At 41.4% G+C, this 22,604-nt stretch overlaps 1 protein-coding gene across 4 annotated transcripts in view; it reads left to right on the top strand.

The window, feature by feature from the left end:
- Nucleotides 1–22,604, top strand: part of LOC140476596 (RNA-binding protein 25-like) — a 93,757-nt gene that overhangs the window by 34,056 nt on the left and 37,097 nt on the right. For 3 of the 4 annotated variants that reach the window (XM_072569431.1, XM_072569432.1, XM_072569428.1), the window contains 4 exons: nt 1,621–1,668; nt 8,024–8,206; nt 8,726–8,783; nt 21,970–22,130. In XM_072569431.1, the coding sequence (XP_072425532.1) occupies nt 1,621–1,668; nt 8,024–8,206; nt 8,726–8,783; nt 21,970–22,130 (450 nt within the window). The remainder of the gene's footprint in view (nt 1–1,620; nt 1,669–8,023; nt 8,207–8,725; nt 8,784–21,969; nt 22,131–22,604) is intronic. The other variant, XM_072569429.1, reaches the window with a different exon arrangement.

The raw sequence follows: 22,604 nt of genomic DNA, 5'->3' as shown, positions 1-22,604 counted from the left end.
CACTCTTTCTCCTCAGATGCTGTCAGACCTCTTGAATGTTTCCAGTCGTTTATTTTTCTATTTCAAAATGTTTTGATTTTGAGGATTAGAACCAAATTTGTGTTGAGGACTGGTTTATTTGAAATGTAGAAATGAAATGAACAGTCCAAATGTAAAAGAAATGTTATTTCCCATTTTTGAATGCTCATAACAATTGGTTTATTTTTTTGTAATCACTTTCTTGCTTCTGTAAGCATTCAATCTTTTCTGCAGTATTATTCAATGCTGCCCAGACCAGTATTAATGTGTCAGGGACCCTCTGGCTACAACTCAATTTATGCCATTAAGAAGTGCTCGCGTCCAATTACAACAGGGACCTGGAAACTTTGGTCTTTGAACCCAGAGTGCTGAAGTAATAATCCTATTACTGTTCTGAGTGTGACCCATTCGCGTAGAGTGAGGGAAAAACCTATCTCCTGATTGGAAACAAACTACTTTAGTTTATTAAAAGCTGAAAGCTTGTGCAATCCCTGAAGATAAATGATTTGAATAATCCCATTAAGAAAGAAAAGGAAATTAGACTGATTTAATATTCTATGCCTCACACTAAATGAAATATTAATGCCACTGTGTGAATATAAGTAACTAAATTGAAGTGATCCATTAATAAGTAAAAATGAAAATTCTTGCATCTCTTTCATGAATTATCTTATGGTTTCTGAACCAATCTAAGACTTTTCTTGGGAAATTACACACTCTGCTTAATCTTGAGGTAAATACATCTTTCTGAAATGAGAGGGCTGCCTAATAGGAACATAGGAAATAGGGGTGTAATGATGAGGTCAGAGATGAGCAAAATGGGCCTGTTTTATCTGAAAGTTAGGAAAATTGATTTGATCTTATTAATGTAAAATTCCTCAATGAGCTGGCAGCCTATTTTCCTTGCCTGAAGAGTCTGGAAACTATTGTTCATAGTTTCAGAATTAGCAGTCAACTAATTAAGGATTCAGATGAATAGTTTCAACATTAAGAGTAGAGATCCTTTGAATGCTCTACACCAAGAGTTGTGGGTGCTCAGTTGTTTTTTTTATTTCAAAATTAATGACTGTGTCTTTAACACAGAGAATCAAAAGATATGGGGTAGGTCGAAAAAGTGCAGAGGTGACAATTAGCAATGGTCTTGTGAATCACAGTGTAGATGAGAGCTTTTGTTTATAAATGTTCTTAACAGTTTTCAGTAGAATCTGGCAGTATAAATTGAAATGGGTGAAAATGTAAACTCAAAGTAGGCATTTTTGCAGTTCGGAGAGAAAAAAAAAGTTAAGTTGAGCACGACCATATTTGATGATTGAGTTGTAATTTGAGCTCTGTTTGAAGTGAACATCCTTGGAAAAACCACCTTTTTAAAACTTCTTAATTTTCAGTTACATCCATTGAAAAGTCATTCCATATTCAGAGTGGTTTATGTGGAAGTTTTGTGTATTTATTAGTGCATGCAAATAGATTAACAACAGACTGGGATCAGTTTAGAATAGGAAGTGCCATTTGTAAAACTGTCTTCCATGTGTGACAAAAACTTATTCCCATGTTCTGTAAGATATGTTGTATTTATACTGTTGTTGTCTCCCTCCCCCTTTTCAGGTCTCCATGCTGTACACCATGAACCGTTGCCCAACAGAGGGCAAACAGGTAACCTGTTCTGGGACCGCTGCCATTGGCAGTTTATAACTGAACATTAATCATTGTATGAAATCAGTTCCTTTTGCCCTTTTCTCCTACTTCCCTGAACACCTTTTTTTAATTCCTCAGTGAAATCTCCAGGCACCCTTGCTGAACTTGGAGATTCCATGTGTAGAATTATGGACACTAATTCCTCACACCAAACATTTTATTTAAACAGCAAAAAGAGAAGGGCATCTTGTATGTAATCAGAATTAATTCTTGGAATTAGTCATATACAGTTGAGAACATGACATAATTTAAGAGAACTACTGGTAGAAAAATGGAAATTAACAAATATGGCAACAGGGCAAGAGGTAATACCAAAACAGAATTAGGCCAAATGTCCTGTTTCTGTGCTATAATTTCAGTGTAATTCTGTGTTTCAAGTATGATGCTCAAAGTGCCATATTTTTAAGGTGAATTAAAATAACACAATCAGAAACTTGAGGTCACACTTGTTGTGACTGTATGGAGGTCTGGGCAGCTGGTATGACATGTGTTTGGTCTGCCCAGTGCAGAGATGAGCACATTGTGAGCAGCGAATATGATCTCCTAAATTGGAAAGTATTCATATGTTACTTTCATCTGGAAGAAATGTTCGGACCTAGGGAGGAGGCAAAAGAGCAGGTGTAGTTTGCTCAAATACGTGCTGTGGGGAAGGGCTGTTCGAGTGAGATTGAGGAGTGCAACAGTTGCTGAGGTGGGCATGGCCCTTTGGAGTACTGAGAGGGGAGGAGACGATGGTTTGATCATGGCATCTTGAAGGTGGCAGAAATGACAGGGCTGATTTGAAGAGTGCAGAGGCCATTGTTTTGTGAGAAGAAGAGCAAGAGAGCTGTTTTTCTCAAGTTGAAAGCAGAAGTCTGAGAACACTAATGGACATGGCTGAGTGCCGTCAACCAGCATTAGGGGAGATCCTTCGCTTGTTGAAACATGAAGATTAATTGGAAGCACTATTATGGAAAGTTAGAACAAGTGGCAGAAATAGAGAAACTGGGAGAATAGAATTCTTCCAGGAACAAGTGTTGCCAACAGATTTTGGTTGATTGAAGAAATGGACAAAGCTTCCAGTCCTGTTAGATCTCAGTTGCAACCTTCCAGCCTCCTCCCTGCTGAAACATCAGGAAAACTTCCCTGTTGACTATGATCAATGCCACAAAACAGTATCTTGTTAATTTCTACATAGACCCAACATGATGTATTTTCTCTAAGTTAGAATTTAGTGTTCCGTAATTACGTTGAAACTGCATTGTAAAACTTGGCTAAGTGGATTCTGTTACTGTGTGCAAATGGCTAATTTATGGTAATTGTGTAAGTTACTTTGTGGCAATCAAGAGTCGATGTTCTTAATATATATTGCAGATGCTTGTTCTTTGACAAGTCGTTCAGTTTTTGTTAAAGGACAATGGTGCATTGATAAATATTCTAATCTTAAATGATGGAAACGTTGAGACATAATTTGGGCTATGATATTATTCAGACGAACTGTGGAGATAATTGTGGATTAGCCATGGTGAGACCGCTAAATGTAGAAATTATGGATAAGATATTTTATAGGAATTAAACTAACTTTGCAGCTCAGCTGCTTCTCATTTTAATTTTCTTGTTTTTCATTGTGGCATTTTCAACATTTCTAGCTCCCAATTTTTGGAATGACAAACTATGTACTCTGTTCCATTTGATCCAGTTGATCCATCCATTTTATAGTCTTAGCATAACCTCACCAGAATTGTTTAATTTTTAGGCTTACAAAACGCTGAAAGATGTAAACATGTTCAAAAGCCTCACCATGTTATAACATTGACAGGGTGGAATCCATTTAGTTCTATCTCTGGCTTTGAGACTGTATGCTTTTTTCATAGAATTCATAGTGTGTGGAAGCAGGCCATTGGGTCCATTGAGGTTGCAGCGACCCTTTGAAGAACATCCCATTCTACAGCAGTGCTAACCACTGAGCCACTGTGCTGTCCCACTTTTTTTATTGAACACTATTCCACAAATCCAGCAAAATACCCACAATTGATGCTTCTCCATACTTTACCTTCATATGCAGCACTGTATTCTATCCTGAACTTGTTAAATTTTAAAGTTTTATTGGCAATTTTAGAAGCAGAACCTTTGATTAGCCTTCTGAAACTTAAATAAACAAATTGCATTTTGCATTCTGGGATGCATTTTAGATTTGTGGTGTTCTCAACCATACAAATGGAAAACTTCTTTTCATCTTTTTTTGTGCTACGTATCTCTGCTTTTTGTCTGTGTTCTGACTGTCTCCTTTGTCAGTTCCTTGTAAGCGTTGTTCGTTCCATCTATTCTTCTCCTTGACAATGAGCAGTGCCTCAGTCAATCTCTATTCCTTTACATTTGTTTGTGCTCACCATTGCTTTTGCTTTTTGTCTCCCTGTATTTATTTCAGTCTTTCACTTTTATTTTCGACTGTATACACTTCACACTCTTAGAGTCATAGAGCATGGAAACGGACCCTTCGGTCCTACCTGTCCAAGCCGACCAGATAGCCCAACCCAATCTAGTCCCACCTGCCAGAAGCTGGCCCATATCCCTCCAAACCCTTCCTATTCATATACCCATCCAAATGCCTCTTAAATGTTGCAGTTGTAACAACCTCCACCACTTCGTCTGGCAGCTCATTCCATACACATACCACCCTTTGTGTGAGGAAGTTGCCCCTTATGTCTCTTTTATATCTTTCCCCTCTCACCCTAAACCTATGCCCTTTAGTTCTGGACTCCTCGACGCCAGGGAAAGGACTTTGCCTATTTATCCTATCCATGCCCCTCATAATTTTGTAAACCTCTATAAGGTCACCCCCTCAGCCTTCAACACTCCAGGGAAAACAGCCTCAGCCTGTTCAGCCTCTCCCTGTAGCTCAGATCCTCTAACCCTGGCAACATCCTTGTAAATCTTTTCTGAACCCTTTCAAGTATCACAACATCTTTCCGATAGGAAGTAGACCAGAATTGCACGCAATATTCCAACAGCGGCCTAACCAATGTCCTGTCCAGCCACAATATGACCTCCCAACTCCTGTACTCAATACTCTGACCAATAAAGGAAAGCATACCAAATGCCACCTTCACTATCCTATCTGCCTACGACTTCACTTTGAAGGAGCTATGAACCTGCACTCCAAGGTCTTTGTTCAGCAACACTCCCTAGGACCTTACCATTAAGTGTATAAGTCTGCTAAGATTTACTTTCCCAAAATGCAGCACCTCACATTTATCTGAATTAAATTCCATCTGTCACCTCTCAGCCCATTGGCCCATCTGGTCCAGATCCTGTTGTAATCTGAGGTAACCCTCTTCGCTGTCCACTGCATCTCCAATTTGAGTGTCATCTGCAAACATACTAACTGTACCTCTTATGCTTGTTTATGTAAATGACAAAAAGCCTTGGGCCAAGCACCGATCCTTGTGGCACTCCACTGGTCACAGGACTCCAGTCTGAACAACAACCCTCCACTACCACCCTCTGTCTTTTATCTTTGAGCCAGTTCTGTATCCAAATGGCTAGTTCTCCCTGTATTCCATGAGATCTAACCTTGCTAATCAGTCTCCCATGGGGAACCTTGTCAAACGCCTGACTGAAGTCCATATGGATCACATCTACTGCTCTGCCCTCATCAATCTTCTTTGTTACTTCAAAAAACTCAATGAAATTTGAGAGACATGATTTCCCATGCACAAAGCCATGTTGACGATCCCAAATCGGTCCTTGCCTTTCCAAATACATGTACATCCTGTCCCTCAGGATTCCCACCACAGAGGTCAGGCTCACTGGTCTATAGTTCCCTGGCTTGTCTTTACTGCCCTTCTTAAACAGTGGCACCACGTTTGCCAACCTCCAGTCTTCCGGCACCTCATCTGTGACTATCGATGATACCAATATCTCAGCAAGAGGCCCAGCAATCACTTCTCTAGCTGCCCACAGTTCTCGGGTACACCTGATCAGGTCCTGGGGATTTATCCACCTTTGACTGTTTCAAGACATCCAGCACTTCCTCCTCTGTAATCTGGACATTTTGCAAGATGTCACCATCTATTTCCCTACAGTCTATATCTTCCATATCCTTTCCACAGTAAATACTGATGCAAAATATTCATTTAGTATCTTCCCCATTTTCTGTGGTTCCACACAAAGGCCACCTTGCTGATCTTTGAGGGGCCCTATTCTCTCCCTAGTTACCCTTTTGTCCTTAATATATTTGGAAAAACCCTTTGGATTCTCCTTAATTCTATTTGCCAAAGCTATCTCATGTCCCCTTTTTGCCCTCCTGATTTCCCTCTTAAGTATACTCCTACTTCCTTTATACTTTTCTAAGGATTCACTCGATCTATCTGTCTATACCTGACATATGCTTCCTCCTTTTTCTTAACCAACTCCTCAATTTCTTTAGTCATCCAGCATTCCCTATACCTGCCAGCCTTCCTTTTACTTACCAGCCTTCCCTTTCACCCTGACAGGAATATACTTTCTCTGGATTCTTATCTCATTTCCGAAGGCTTCCCATTTTCCAGACGTCCCTTTAACTGCGAACATCTGCCTCCAATCAGCTTTCGAAAGTTCTTGCCTAATGTCGTCAAAATTGGTCTTTCTCCAATTTTAGAACTTCAATTTTTACATCTGGTTTATCTTTTTCCATCCCTATTTTCAATCTAATAGAATTATTTTCGCTGGCCCCAAAGTGCTCCCCCACTGATACCCCAATCACCTGCCCTGCCTTATTTCCCAAGAGTAGGTCAAGTTTTGCACCTTCTCCAGTAGGTACATCCACAAACTGAATCAGAAAATTATCTTGTACACACTTAAGAAATTCCTCTCCATCTAAGCCTTTAACACTATGGCAGTCCCAGTCGATGTTTGGCAATTTAAAATCCCCTACCATAACTACCCCATTATTCTTACAGATAGCTGAGCTCTCCTTGCAAGTTTGTTTCTCAATTTCCCTCTGACTATTAGGGGGTCTATAATACAATCCCAATTAGGTGATCATCCCTTTCTTATTTCTCAGTTCTACCCAAATAACTTCCCTGGATGTATTTCCGGGAATATCCTCCCTCAGCACAGCTGTAATGCTATCCCTTATCAAAAATGCCACTCCCCTCCTCTCTTGCCTCCCTTTCTATCCTTCCTGTAGCATTTGTATCCTGGAACATTAAGCTGCCAGTCCTGCCCATCCCTGAGCCGTGTTTCCATAATTGCTATGATATCCCGGTCCCATGTTCCTAACCATGCCCTGAGTTCATCTACCTTCCCTATTGGGCCTCTTGCATTGAAATAAATGCAGTTCAATTTATTAGTCCTGGCCGCCCTGACCGTTTGACTCACTTCTGTTCTCAGTTGTACCTGTCTCAGATCTATCTCTTTCCTCACTATCTCCCTGAGTCCCCCCCCTCCCCCGCCCTTTACTAGTTTAAATCCTCCCAAGCAGTTCTAGCACATTTCCCTGGCAGTATATTAGTCCCCTTCCAACTTAGGTGCTGTCGTTGTTGCTGTCTCTGTCTCCCTCCCTCCCGCACTGTCCTCACCATGTACTTCCTTTGTCTGCTCTTCTCCCTTTTAAACTGCTGTTGTTTTGACTTTTTTCCCGAAGTTCCAAAATAATGCAACAGCATATAAAACAGTAATTGCTGCTGCTGGAATTAGAGAACATCACCTCCAACATCTAAAATACCTCAAAAAAAGAGCAGCTCTTATAGCCAGAAGGTTTTCCTGTCCTCCATCTTGGATTACCCAGAATCCTCTCCCACTTTTGTCACTGTCCATTTTCTCTCTCCTCTTTTACGGTTTTTAACATTAGTGCTTTTCTTTGTTCCTCTGTAGCCTTTCCTTTCCTTCATTCTTTGCAGCCTCCACACACAGGTTGGTTCAGAAAGGAGTATTATATCTCATTCTATCAGGAAAAATTGATTGCCTGAGAATCTATCAGAGTAACCACTTCATAACTCTGTTTTGACCAATTAAGAGTATGAAATCTATCCACTATGATTCTTGTAACAAAAACTGAACTACACAAGGATGTCAAATTGCCATTCTCCTGCAACTTTAGATCCACTTCCTCTAATGTTCACGATTTGCAGTATTTTGCATAGTTTACTATGATCTCTAAACTTATGTCTGAGCAAATTGTTTCTATTTAAAGTGATGAAATTTGTACAGGAACATTGGACTGTGGTATCAATAAGTTCAGAAAGTTGGCGTCCTTAATTCCTTGATATGATGTTGAACCAGTATTACCACATTGAACAAAGGATTGTCTTCGATGTTTCTATTTCTTGAATAATAGATTCAAACATTGCAGTGTTTTACACAGGTTCTGGTACCAACCTCTGTACCCATGGTTGGAAAGCATATTGGACCAAGGAAAGACCATTCTAGTCAGAGGAGCCGTGATAGTGATGAAAACAGTGGTCCAACTACAACGGTGTTCGTTGGCAATATCTCTGAGAAAGCTTCAGATATGCTAATCAGGCAGTTGCTTGCAGTAAGTTTCCTTTTGCAATGTCATATGGCGAACATCATTAAAGTTAGTGATGCAGTTGTCTCCCTAATGCGTAATTGACTTAGGCTGAGTTATGGTGCTGTGTGTGGCCGCTGTGCCTAGATGGTAATGGCACATTTAAGAACACAGATCTTTGCTCTCGGGCTACCTAACCATTGAGATAAGTCAGTAGAAATGAATTCTACCCTTTCTTCAAACAAATATCTATCCTGTCTTCCTGCACCAAGTCCTGGCTCCAATGCCTCAGTTTCATTTTCATTTTCAAGTAGAGATGATGCTGTATTCATGTTTGTGCCTCCCATCCCAGATTGCTAAAGCACAAATTGAAATGCCTGTTTCGCATTGTTAGAAAATAAACTGTGGTGAATTGCTCTTTGTTGTGGATTACAGCTCATGTGTGGACTTCACAAAATGGTTCCTCGTAATGTGTTTTACAGTGTTGTTATAAAAGCTGACATTCAATTGGTAAACAACATGGTAATAATGATCTCCAATTTTCAGAAATGCGGCTTGGTTTTAAGCTGGAAGAGAGTGCAAGGGGCTTCAGGAAAGTTGCAAGGTATGTATAGTTTGTACTGAGTTATATAATGAGTTGGAATTCACCAAGTGAGTCTTTAGCCTACTTTAGACTGTTTGTAAGTATATTACTTGTACATTATCCATTTGAATCTTTTGTTTCATTTGTTTGTGGTATGTGGGTAACTGGTTGGGCTGGTTTGATGTTTAACAAAAACTTATTCCAAAATACCACATTGAGTGGTGGGCCATGGTGTTGGAAGCTATTGAGCATATATAGGGTGCCTGTCAAGAGCAACTCCTTTCAGATTATTGTGGTGACTCCCAAATGATTAGGTTGATTAACCTTTCACCCAAAAGTTAAACTAAGACCCTAAGTGACTGGTAGTTCATCATATTGCTGGGATTGTGATTTATTACTGACATATAAATGTTGACCTGGCACTTTTCAGATAAATGGAGGGATTTTCTCATGAGGTACTACCTTTACCCAGAGAAGGTAGGCAGAAATTTTCCCCTCAAATTCGTGAGGTAAATGGAATGCGCTATTCTTTGGACAGAGAGTACAGAGGAACCTGTTAATCTGGCGTCGATTATCGAAATTTCAGAATATCCGTACAAGATCGCGACACTTGGCTAAACTGTGTTATCCGGCATTCGATTATCTGAACAAAATATTCCCTGCCAGTGTCCTTCAGATAATTGAGGCTCCTCTGTTTGCCACTGTCAGCAGGGAATTGATGCAAAGTTAATTATAAAACCCAAATGTTGTTATCTCATTGCACTACTTTGTTCACTAGTTTTGCGGGACCTATTAGAATCATAGGATCAAAAATTGAAGCTGCTGAAAAATCTCAGCAGGTCAGGCAGCATCTGTGGAGAGAATTGAGTTCTGAGGAATGGTCACTTGACCTGAAACGCCAACCCTGATTTCTCTCCATAGATGCTGTCAGATCTGCTGAACTTTTCCAGCATTTTCTGTTTTTTGTTTCTGATTTCCAGCATCCACAGATCATTTGGTTTTCATTTGAGGATGATAGGGCAAAATACAGCATTAGAGCCATTGTGTCTATGCTGGCTGTTTGCTGAACTAATGAATCCCATTCCCTTTCACATTTTGCCTTATTTATTTCCTCTTCCATGTTACTTTGAAACTGATTCCATTGTCCTTTCAGGAAGAGCATTCGGGATAAACCAAGTGTCCATTTTGGTCAAGCAAAAATCTGCATTCTCTGCTTATTGACCTTACTGACGCTGGAAACAGTTTCGTATGAACTGTTTCAATTTTTCATTATTTGAATATGCTGAGTGTCCAGTTAACTCCTTTATCCCAGGTATTATTGTAGTAAATCCCTTGAACCATTTCATATCCTTCCTAAAGAATGCTGTCCAGAATGTGGCATATCTTATTTGCTTATATACTTTATTCCTTTATCTAAATCTTTTTCTTTACCCCTTCCTATCAAAATGCATTACCACCAATGTGAAACTTCTCCCCTCCCTAAACAGAAGTACTTTTCCAAAAGCTTTGCTTGCATGCGTTTGTTCCTAGTAGAGCCGATCTATTTTCTGCTACTGATACTTACAGTTAACATTTCTTTTTTCTGTATCATTATTCTGCTACCGTTTGGCCTCTGCTTTCTGCAGTTTAAAACAAAAGCCACGTTTCCAGCCCCCATCAATTCTAAATGAGTCATAGTGGACTCTTTGTCTCCACAGATGCTGCAAGTTCTGCTGAGTTTCTCCAACACTACCTGTTTTTATTTCACTACACACTTGCCTTTGTTAAATCTTCTCTGTCATCTGTTTGCTTCTTTGATGAATTCCAAAACTGTTAGGATCCTTGAAAGACATAATGTTGTTTGCAAACTTTGATTTTATACCAAATACTCAAGTCCAAGTGACAAGAACACATCAAAAAGAACAGTGATTGCAATAGCCTTGAGTTACAACATTGTAATGTCCCTTCAATCTGAAAATAAACAACTGTTTACCTTTAAGCTGTTAACCAACTTCTTGTTAAGTATGGGGAGGAGTGGATAAGTGAAACAAAAGGGAAAGTCAGACAGGGCAGAAAGCAGAAATACAGGAAATGGGTTGAACATGATTGAAGGTCTTGTTTGCCACAAAAGGATAGGGATCCTGAGTTTGGGTGGTGGTGGGGGGTGTGGGGTGGGGGGGGGGGATGCGCAGAAAAAGGAAGCAATGTTGGAAGAATGATGAGGAAACTAACATCAGAAAATATACTTCAGAAACTGGGAGAAAGGAAAGGAGTCAACGAAAACCAAAAGTGAAAGGACAACACAGGAACAGGCCCGACCCCTCAAAACATTTTTAAGCAGGTAGCTCAGGTTGTAATTTTGCTATTTGTTTTAGGTAAGTATATAGTAGATATTCCTGGATTCAATTAGCTGGACCGACTGCTGAGTTTTTTAAACAAACAGAATTTAGTTACAAAATTACAGAATGAAACATTAAGAACAGAAAATAGAATACCAGATAACTTCCTATCCAAACCTGACAGACTATGCTGACTTAATGATGCTCTTCCAAAGATACTTGCAACAGGAGTAAATAAAGGGTAGGGGAATGGGTCTGGGTGGGCTACTCTGCGGAGGGTCAGTGTGGACTTGTTGGGCCGAAGGACGTGTTTCCATACTGTCGGTAATCTAATCTAATCTAATCCCCATAAACAGACCCCTTAGCACAAAAGGTAAAATTAAACAAAGGCTTACAGGTTTCAAGACAGAGCAGAGAGTTCAGCAGTTTTTTTTCACACATTCCCTGTTGCAACTAACTCTGATCTAAATGAAGGCTAGCTACACAGCTAGCTGGCCACTGCCCTTTAATTATACCAGTTTTTTAAGACATGAAAGTCTTAGTCTGGAAACATTATCTATTATGGGTAAACAAAATGGGCCCCCCAATAAAACTTTCAAACTCAGCCTTGTTGGAGCCAGGCCAATTACTCCGGGGGAAATAAACTCAAGGACATAGTAACCTTTCTTAAAAAAAACCAACATTGTGACTATGCTGATCATCATGCCCTACCTAAACTAAAAACCAAACCTGGCCTTATTTGGTCTATATCTCTCTATTCATTCCCTATTCATGTAACTATCCAGATGCATCTTAAATGTCACCACCTCTCTCATCAGTGCATACCAGACTCCTACCACACTCTGCATGAAAATCTTCCCTTGTACATCTCTCTAAAAGTTTCCCCTATCACCTTGAACCTCTGCCCCCTTGTAATTGTAATTTCAACCCTGGAAAAACCCTCTGAAAATCCACCTTATCTGTGCATCTCATAATTTTGTAGACCTCTCTCAGCTGCCATCTTTCCAGTGAAAGTTGATGCAGGAAGTATGGTGAGTAAGTATGGCGGCCCAAGTCATGGTGGGAGCAATAGCCCTAAGATGGATATTAGTAGACAGCCTAACTCCAGAAATGCATATAGTACATGGGCCACTAGAGTATTCACTATCCCCTCTGACTTTCCAAACAAATGGTACTTATCAAAGGACTCAGTTTTATCCCATATGCCTCCACTTCAGTAAATTGTGGGTGGAAAATGGCATTGAGTCATATCTCACTGAAACAGACCATTTGGTCCACTCTTCTGTGCTGACCAAAATTGCAATCCCTTTGACTAGCATTTAGTCCATTTCCCCAAGCCCTTCCTATTCATATACTCTTCCAGATGCCTTTTAAACTCTTCCAGATGCCTACCGTACACCACTACCTTTTGGCAACTCATTATACACCTTCTATGAAAAAGGTACCCTTTAGGTTCTTTTTAAATCTTTTCCACATCACCTTAAACATATGCCCTCTAGTTTTGGACCACCCCACCCTGGGCAAAATACCTTATTTACCCTATCCATGCCCCTCATTATTTTATAGACCCTTGTAAGGGCCGGCAGCTTGGCTCAGCGGTTACCACTGCTGCCTCAGTGCCAGGGACCTGGGTTCGATTCCAGCCTCTGGCAACCATCTGTGTGGAGTTTCCACATTCTCCCCAGGGTTTCCCCTGGGTGTTTCAGAATCTTCTCACACTCCAAAGGCTAGGGAGGCTATGGCTGAGCGGTATTATCGCTGGACTATTAATACAAGGACCTAGGTAATGTTCTGGGAACCTGGGTTTGAATCCAGCCATGGGAGATGGTATAATTTGAATTCGAGAAACATCTGGAACGATGACCATAAATCTATTTGGGCAGCACAGTGGCTCAGTGGTTAACACTGTTGCCCCTCAGCACCAGGAAATCAGGTTCGATTCCGCCCTCAGGTGACTCTGTCTGTGTGGAATTTGCACATTCTCCCCATGTCTGCGTGGGTTTCCTCCGGGTGCTCTGGTTTCCTCCCACAGTCCAGAGATGTGCAAGTCAGGTGAATTGCCCACGCTAAATTGCCCATAGTGTGAGGTGCATTAATTAGTCCAGAGGCAAATAGCTCTGGGTAGGTTACTGTTCAGAGGGTCACTGTGGAGTTGTTGGGCCAAAGGGCCTGTTTCCACACTTTTGGGAATCTAATCTAATCGTGTAGGTTACAGGTTAGGTGAATTGGCCATACTAAATTGCCCATAGTGTTCAGGGATGTGTAGGGTAGGTGCGTTAGCAAGGAGTAAAACTGGAACAGTAGCCCAGGGGAATGGGTCTGGGTGGGTTGATCTTCAGAGGGTTGATGTGAACTTGTTGGGCCAAATGGACTGTTTCCACACTGTAGGGTTTCTATAATTCTATGATAAGGTTACGCTTCAGCCTCTGAGGGAATATAGCCCTAGCCTATTCAGCCTCTCCCTACAACTCAAACCTTCCAATCCTGGCATCATCCTTGTAAATCTTTTCCGAACTCTCTCAGGTTTCACAACATCTTTCCTCTAGCAAGGAGACCTAGTGTTGTACATGGTATTCCAAAATTTGCCTCATCAGTGTTCTGTTTATCCACAACATGACATTACGACCCCTGTGCTCAATGTTCTTCCTGATGAAGGGCTTTTGCCCGAAACGTCGATTTTACTGCTCCTCGGATGCTGCCTGAACTGCTGTGCTCTTCCAGCACCATTAATCCAGAATCTGGTTTCCAGCATCGGCAGTCATTGTTTTTACCTAGTTCTCACTAATAAAGGCAAGCATGCCACACGCCGCCTTCGCTACCCTGTCGACGTGCAACTCCAATTTCAAGGCACTATGTATCTTAACCCCTAGGTCTCTGTTCTGCAGCGCACTGCAGTGCCCTACTGTTAACTGTTGGTCCTGCGTCAGGTAGCATTCCCAAAATGCAACACCTCCCATTTATCCCAATGAAACTATCTGCCACTCCTCAGCTCGCCGGCTCAGCTGATCCTTTTGGACTGAGGTAACCACCTTACCTGTCCACTACACCACCAATTTTGGTGTCACCTCCAAACTTTAATAACCATGCCCCTCATATTCACATCCAAATCATTTTTGTAAATGGTGAAAAGCAGTGGACCCAGCACCAATCCTTGTGGCACACTGCTGGTCCCAAGCCTCCAGACAGAAAAGCAACCATTCTCTTGCAACTTGCTACCCTCGAGCCAATTTTGTATCCAACTGGCTAGCTCCCCCGGAACCCATGTGATCTAAACTTACTGTCACATTTGCCTTCATGCCAGTTTCCTTGGGAAGAAATCCTGACCCTGTTCACCAGGCCCTTTCACCCTCCATCTAGACCTCTCTCTGTGGTCCTTGACCTAATCTTGACCTGTCCAGTGGGAACTGTCAATGTGACATTGGCTTTCTGTGTTCCCCTCCCTCACTCTAACTTGAGTGCACTTTTCTCTCTAGTCTAATCTGACTTTCTCGTCAAATTTATTGACTAGATATGCTGATGTCACTTAACGTGTTGGTATTATTCTGAGACATAATTCCTATCATCCCTAGACAGCAGCCTCCATGTTAAGCATTGTTTTTGTGACTGTCACTGACTGTATCTCCTCTGGAGATCTTTCATTCACTGATCTCCACCTTACTGTTCCCTAATCCCAAACAACTCACTTCTGCCTCCTCATTTAAATTGAAAAGCAGGACTGCCTTGGTAGACCCATTGTTTCAGATTTTTCATGTTCCACTGAATTCATTTCTTCCTGTCTTGACTAGTGTTACTTGGAAAGGTTTAAACTAGAGTAGCAGGGGGCTGGGAACTAGAGCAGCAGGTCAGCACTTGAAGGAATTGAGGGGGAAGTGGATGTTAGGGCCAAAAATCCTGAAAGGAAGGACAGGCAGAAACAGATAAATGATCATGCTGGGACTGATGGACTGAAGTGATTTGTTTCAAGGAGTATTATGGGTGAGGCAGATGAGCTTAGCACCTGGATCAGTACGTGGGCCTATAATGTGACCATGACAGAAACTTGGTTGAGAGGGAGACTGCTCAGTGTTGTCTTGGATGAAATGTGGAGGTGAAAGAAGTAGAGGATTTGTTACTAATCAGGGAGAATGTTCCATTTGCACTTAGGACATCGTGGAGGGCTCCTCCACTATGTCCTATGTGGATAGAGTACAAAAATAAGATGGGTGCAGTCACTCTGGTGGCTGTTGGAGGGCCCACAGTATAACCCTGAGTCATTGAAGAACAAATACGTAGACAGATTATGGAAAGATGCAATAATAGCAGGGTTGTCATACCAACATTGACTGGGATTTCCTTCGAGCCACAGGCTTAGATGGTGTAGAATTTGTCAAGTGCATCCAAGAGGGCTTTCTATGTGACAATATGTGGATAGTCGAAGTAGAGTAAGGATCGTAATGGGCCTTGTATTGGCTAATGAGCCTGGCTGGGTGACCGACCTTTCAGTGGGCGAGTGTTTTGGAAACAGTGATCACAACTCCTTAGGTTTTAAGATAAGTCAGGACCTTGCAGGAAGGTAATAAATTAGGGAGAGCTAATTACAACTATTAGGCAGGATCGAGGGAGTGTTAATTGGGAACAACTGTTATTGGCAACTCCACATTTGACACAGTTGTTTAGATTAGAGTAGAGTAGATTAGATTCCCTACAGTATGGAAACAGGCCCTTTGGCCCAACAAGTCCACACCGACTCTACGAAGAGTAACCCACCCAGACCCATTCCTCCACCTATATTTACTAATGCACCTGGGCAATTTAGCATGGCCAATTCACTTAACCCCCACATCTTTGAATTATGGGAGGAGACCAGAGCACTCTGAGGAAACCCACGCAGACCCTGGGGGAACGTGCAAACCCCATACAGACAGTCGCCGGAGGCTGGAATTGAACCCGGGTCTCTAGTGCTGTGAGGAAGCTGTGCTAACCACTGAGGCACTCCCCACCCCCCCCCCCCCCCCCCGAAAAAAAGGTTTAAGGACCTACTTTTCAGGACCGGCATGCCTAGGTAAGGATGGAGTGACAAATTAAGGGATCCATGGAAAATGAGGCGGGTTGAGAATTTTGTTAGAAGAAAAGAAAGAAGCATGTGTAAGGTTTAGGAAGCTAAAATTGGACTCAACCTGTGGGTAGTGTAAAGAAAGTGGGAAAGAACTTTTGTAGCTAATTAAGACAGCAAAGAGGAGGCCATGATAGGACTCTTGCTAGTTTGGTTAAAGGCAATCCAAGTTAAAAACAAGAGGATAAATAGGAAGAAGCTAGGACCACTCTGGGACAAAGCAGGGATCTTATGCATGGCTGCAGAAGATGTGGACAATATCCTAAATGAGTAATTTGCATCAGTATTCACCCAGGAGAAAGATGGAGAGGCTGTGGAGATTAATGTGGTGCATGCGAAAATGCCTGGGCATTTTGCAATCAAGAAAGGAGTGGTGTTGGATATCTTGAACAACAGATGGATATGTCCCCAGGGCCAGATGGTATTTGCCTCAGGTTATTGAGAGAGACAAGAGCAGATTGCTGACCAAGATCTTTGTATCCTTGCTAGCCACTAGAGAAGTCCTAAAGGACTGCCGAGTAGCTAATGTTGCTCCCCTGTTCAAGAAGAGAAATAGGAATAATCCAGAAAACCTTGGACCACTGACTCTCCCATCAGTGGTTAGGAAGCTATTGGAGAGAATTCTTAGGAATAGGATTTGCACACATTTGGAAAAGCATGGCCTAATTAAGGACAGTCAGCTTGGCTTTGTACTGGGCAGGTGACACAGGTGATCGATGAGGATAGAGCAGTGGATGTTGTCACCATGGATTTTGAATAAGGCTTTCAACAAGTGTCCTTCATGGTAGGCTCATTTCAGAAGATTAAGATTCATGGGATCTGCAGTGACTTAGCTGCTTAGATTCAGAATTAGCTTGCTTGTAAAAGATAGAGGGTAGTGTTTTTCAGGCGGAAGGTCCATGACAAGTAGTGTTCTGCAGGGATCCTTACTGGGACCTCTGATATTTGTGATATATATATATATATATATAAAAATGACTTGGATGAAAACATAGATTGGTGGGTTAGTAAGTTTGGAGGTGATACAAAGACTGGTGGGGTTATGGATAGTGCCGAAGGTTGTCAAAGGACACAGTTGCAGACATGGGCAGAGAATTGGCAGATGGAGTTTCATCCAGGTAAATGTGAATTGCTGCACTTCAGGAGATTTTAAATTTTAAGGAAATGAATACAGTTATGGCAGGACCCTGAACAGCATTGACTTAGAGGGATCTTGATTAGATTAGATTAGATTACTTTAGATTAGATTACTTACAGTGTGGAAACAGGCCCTTCGGCCCAACAAGTCCACACCACCCCGCCGAAGCGCAACCCACCCATGCCCCTACATCTACATCTACCCCTTACCTAACACTATGGGCAATTTAGCATGACCAATTCACCTGACCTGCACATCTTTGGACTGTGGGAGGAAACCGGAGCACCCGGAGGAAACCCACGCAGACACGGGGAGAACGTGCAAACTCCACACAGTCAGTCGCCTGAGGCGGGAATTGAACCCAGGTCTCTGGCGCTGTGAGGCAGCAGTGCTAACCACTGTGTCACCGTGGGGTTCAAGTCCATAGCTTCCTGAAAGTGACCCCACAAGTAGATGGGGTGGTAAAGAAGGCATACGGCCTTTATTAGTCTGAGCACTTAGGTACAAGAGTCAGGTTGTAATGTTGCAGCTTTATAAGACTTTAGCTAGTTTGTACTGAAGAGCATTGCATTCAATTCTGGTCATCACATTTTTGGAAGAATGTGGAGGATTTGGAGAGGGTGCAGAGGTTTACCAGGCTGCTGCTATATGAGAGGGTATGAGCTGTAAGCAGAAGGTAGAAAGACTCGGGTTGTTTCCCCTGGGGTGGGGTGGGGGTGGGAGGATGGATGGTCTGGGGTCTTGATAGAAGTCTGTAAAATTTGAGTTGAAATAATGCTAGGGGCCATGCATTGAATGTGAGGGGATAAGTTCAAAGGAGTGGAGGGATAAGTTTGTTTTAGTCATAGGAGACTGCAATGCATTGCCAGGGATGGTGATGGAGGCTGATACAATAGTGGCATTTAAGGGTCTTTTAGGTAAGCATGTGAATATGCAAGGTATGAAGGGATATGGACCAAGGGCAGGTGGAAGGGATTAGTTTAAGTTGGCATCGTGTTCAGAACAACATTGTGAGCCAAAGGGCCTGCTCTTGTACTGTGCTATTCTATGTTAAAGTCTGTACCGCCAAATCTGTACTTCCCAGCACAAGGCCCACAGCCTTGAATGTTACGATATTTCAAGTGTTCAAGTACATTATGGAGACCAAAAGTAGTCTTGGTGACTGCTTTGTGGAACAAATCTCCTGTTCTTTTGCTTTCTTGCCTTTTTCAATGCACCATTGTGCTCACATGCTTACGTTTTGGTCCCAGGCCTGCTGTGGTGTTCTAACTAAGTTCACACAAGCTGGAATAATACCATTTTTTTTTCTGATCAAATACTTAGTCTCTCAGACTCAACTTTGAGATCAATTACTTCAAACCATGTGCTCTTATCTTCATTTTTATATGTTTTACACCAATATCCCTTTCAGTATTTTTGCTTTCAGTAATAGCTAACCTTTATTCTACTGCTAACGTTTTAGTTTGGCCAAGGCTTTGCTTTTTCATTACAACCATTACTAGTTCCTTTGCATTTTGTTGGATGGTACCTTTGATCTTTATCTCCCTCTACTCATTTTTCCTAAGCCTTCCCTTCTGTTTCACTAACCTTCTCCTTTTTCTAACAACAGAAACCCATTACTTTTCCACCCTTCTACAGTCATAGGAAAAGCTATATCAGAATTGAAATGTTAACTCTGTGTTTTTCTCCACAGGTGCTTCTAAACCTGATGTGTTTTTCCAGCACCTTGTTTTTATTTCATATCTTGAAGAAATGCAGAATTTTGCTTTGATATTGGTAGTTTTCCTGATACTATTCCTTAAATCTCATTGGTTTTAACTAAAAAAAACTTGTTTGGTTCTAACAAACTTCCTGTTAACTACTTTGTCAAATACCTTTTGTAAGACAGAAACTCAACTTCTCTACCCTCAACAAGCCTTTCTTGCTTGATCAAAGAACTTGATTGAGTCACTCAAACACAATACTTGTCCAAACGTAAATAATTTTGGCCCAGATTTAATATCTGTGACTTTGCCCAGCATTGACTTTAGGCTGACTTTGTTTGTTACCAACTTTATTGCTCTCTCCATTTTTAAAGCAGGTCCTGTACAACATTCCACAATACCCATAATTACCTTGATTTAAATATTTTTCACACCGCCCTTCCTCCATTCCATTCACCAGTTTTTCTGTCTCCGTCACATCTGTTCTGATCGTTTCACATTCTCATGGGGGTCTTCAGGGTCCATCTTTTCTCTGAACCAAGGATTCCTTACCATTATGGATGAAAAGCCCAATACTGTGTCTGACTTATTTCCTACACTTGTTCCCTCGTTCCACACCTCCCCCCACCTCTCTTTCTTGCATGCACACATACAATCCCTCTTGTTCTCTGTCACTCCACTCCAGCAGTGCTACCATGATGCACACTTTCCCCTCCCTTGTCAGCATTCTGCAGGGACAGTTCCTTCCAGGACATCCTGCTTCACTCCTCCACGCACGTACCCCCCCACAACTACAGCAGGTACAATACTTGCTGGTTTCAGCACCATCATTACTATCCAAGGCCACTGTTACACCTTCCAGGTGTGGCAGTGATTCACCTGCACTTTGTTCAACCTTATCTACTGTTTTGCTACCGGAATGCCATTTCCTAATCCTCTCCTATACTCTTATTTTGAGGAGACAAACAGACTGTTTTACCACTTAGCAAAACATTCACGTTCTTCCTGTAAAAAAAATGACACTGAGATTTGTATTGCTTGCCATTTCAATACACCACGATGTGCTGAGATTTCTGAGTCTGGCCTAGACCCAGTGAGGTTGAAAGTAAGCTGCATGTTGAATGTCACCTCATCTTTCCATTCAACCATCGGCTTTTTACATCAAGTTGATAGTTTCAGAACGTTGACACTGTCCTCCATGTTTGTTACCTATCCTGGCAACCACAGGTCCTGTCCTGAAATGGATTGTTTTCAGCAAGTCATTTTCACTTGCTCATAGTCCCTGTTTTAACATAGCTAGCATCTCTTCACTGGCTTGCTGTCCCTTTGTTTGCTCCTGTCTTCTCTCACTCTTGGCTTTGCTCCTGTCTTCTCTCACTTGTGTTCTGGTCTTCACCTATCTGCTTGCTGAAACCACCCTCTTATTTCCATTTTATTTTTTAGCTATGTCCAGTTCTGACAAAGGCTCACTGGATTCAAAACACTAATTCTGTTTTCTCTCCACAAATGCTGTTGGACCGACTGAGTTTTTGCAGCAGTTTCTGTATTTGTTTCAGATCTCCAGTACCTTCATTTTTTGTTTTATTTTAGCATTTGCAATGCTCTGATGTTCTCGTACTGCATTCATGTCAAAGCAGGAGTGAAAGATTACTGGCAGAGTTTATGCAATCACAATCCATTTTTGCCTCAGTAACCACAGGTGACTTGCTACTTTTGACTGCAACTTACTGTTTAACTAGCACCTGCTTTTGGTTTCTATGACTTAGCATGTTCTCAAAGTACCTTGTCCTTTCTGTGACATTGGCAGTGTTCTGTCATAAAAACTTGTCCTAGTACTCATTGGATACCCAAGCCACGTCATCTTAATTTGTCCGCCTAGTCTTGATTTTACTCTGTTTATGAAATCCATTTTGGATATGCTTAATATTAACTGTGGACCTGTTATTCCCTTAAGATCTCCCCTGTTTTTCCTAACTAACTCTCTCTACATTTGGATGATAGAAGTGACTCATTAGCTCTTTTCTGTAATTCTTGCATCTGCGGTATTTATGTAGATGATGTTTGGGGACGGCAGGGATTAGTAAAGGTTTGTTATAAAGTGGCTTGAGCATCTTGAGGATATAGGAAGAGATGAGTAAAGAAGAGTTTCTCGTGTTCGGCTCAGCAAGATTTATTCCCCTTCCTCTTTCTTCAGACCCTGGCAATATTAGAAGAGATGAAAACGAGTCCAGGGGATTTTAAAAGAATGATTATGGGGTAATTGGAAAAAGATCAGGTCAAACCAGAACCACTTAAATGGTGCTGAAAAAGAAGGGATTAAAATGATGTATTTTGAAGGTTCATACCGTACTTTATATTTCTTAAGAGATGAAGTTTATCTGTTTAGCATCCAAATACAGCAATGTTGGATAGTTAACATGAAGTGTATTTTTTCGTTTGCCTTTTAGGAATATTGTTCTTTGCAAAAATGTCAAGTTTACTTTTTTATCCTCAGAATCATAGAATCCCTACAGTGCAGAAAGAGGCCAATAGGCCCACCAGGTCTGCAGCGACCCTCTGAAGAACATGAGCGTGCACGCACTTCCCTATCCTATCCTCATAACTGGGTTTTTAACCATGATTAACCTACATGTCCCTGGAGCCTACTAGGCAATTTTTAACGTGGCCACTCCACTTAACCTGCACATCTTTGTACTGTGGGAGGAAACTGGAGCATCCAGTGAGAACCCATTCAGACAGGGAGAACATGCAAGCTCCATACAGTCCCCAATGCTGAAATTGACTTGGAGATTCCAGCTAGCACTGATGCTGTAAGACAGCAGTGCTAACTACTGGCTGTTCTTCATAGACTCGTAAAGCAGGCAAATAATCAAGCACAAAAATTTATTAATTTTAACCGTTTTAAAATCCAATGTTGTCATATGTCATTTTTGTAAACATGTCATTACTTTGGTAGCATTTGGTTTTTGCGAATACAAAGAACCCGAATCCACACTACGTGCTTTAAGGTTATTGCATGAGCTTCAAGTGGGAGACAAGAAACTACTTGTAAAGGTGGATGCGAAGACCAAAGCCCAACTGGATGAGTGGAAGGCCAAAAAAAAGGGAGTCAATGGGGTATGTTACATTCAGATAAATATCTGAACAGTTTTATTGTTGCAAATTCGAAATACTATCTACATTTCAAGTAAAATGTAACCACTGACTTGCAGTTGTCAGTTAATGTTTAATTGGCATTGAAAGAATAAGAACTTGTTTTCAATGAATTGAGTCCGACTTTTTGCTGCTATTGGTTAGCCATAATAAATCAGTGTCTTTTAGCCAGTAAAAGCAAATAAGCTCTTACGAAGGAAAGAAATTTGGAAGCTTGAGAGAAGGTAAATTGAACATTACTTACCAAATGAAAGAAATGGGTCATTACAAAATGGACCTGTTTTGAGGTTGGAACTCAAATCCCTTACTCCACGAATTAATACTGAAGAACATTTTACTTGGGGTGGAGTTCGCAAGGGAGGAAGAATATTACCCAGCTGTGTAGACTTATGACTTCCAAGAGGTCGTTTGTTTTAAAAAATTAGTTTTGTGACATAG

This window comes from Chiloscyllium punctatum, chromosome 4, assembly GCF_047496795.1.
Source record: "Chiloscyllium punctatum isolate Juve2018m chromosome 4, sChiPun1.3, whole genome shotgun sequence".
Lineage (NCBI taxonomy): Eukaryota > Metazoa > Chordata > Chondrichthyes > Orectolobiformes > Hemiscylliidae > Chiloscyllium > Chiloscyllium punctatum.
This window is presented reverse-complemented; position numbering and strand designations above follow the sequence as displayed.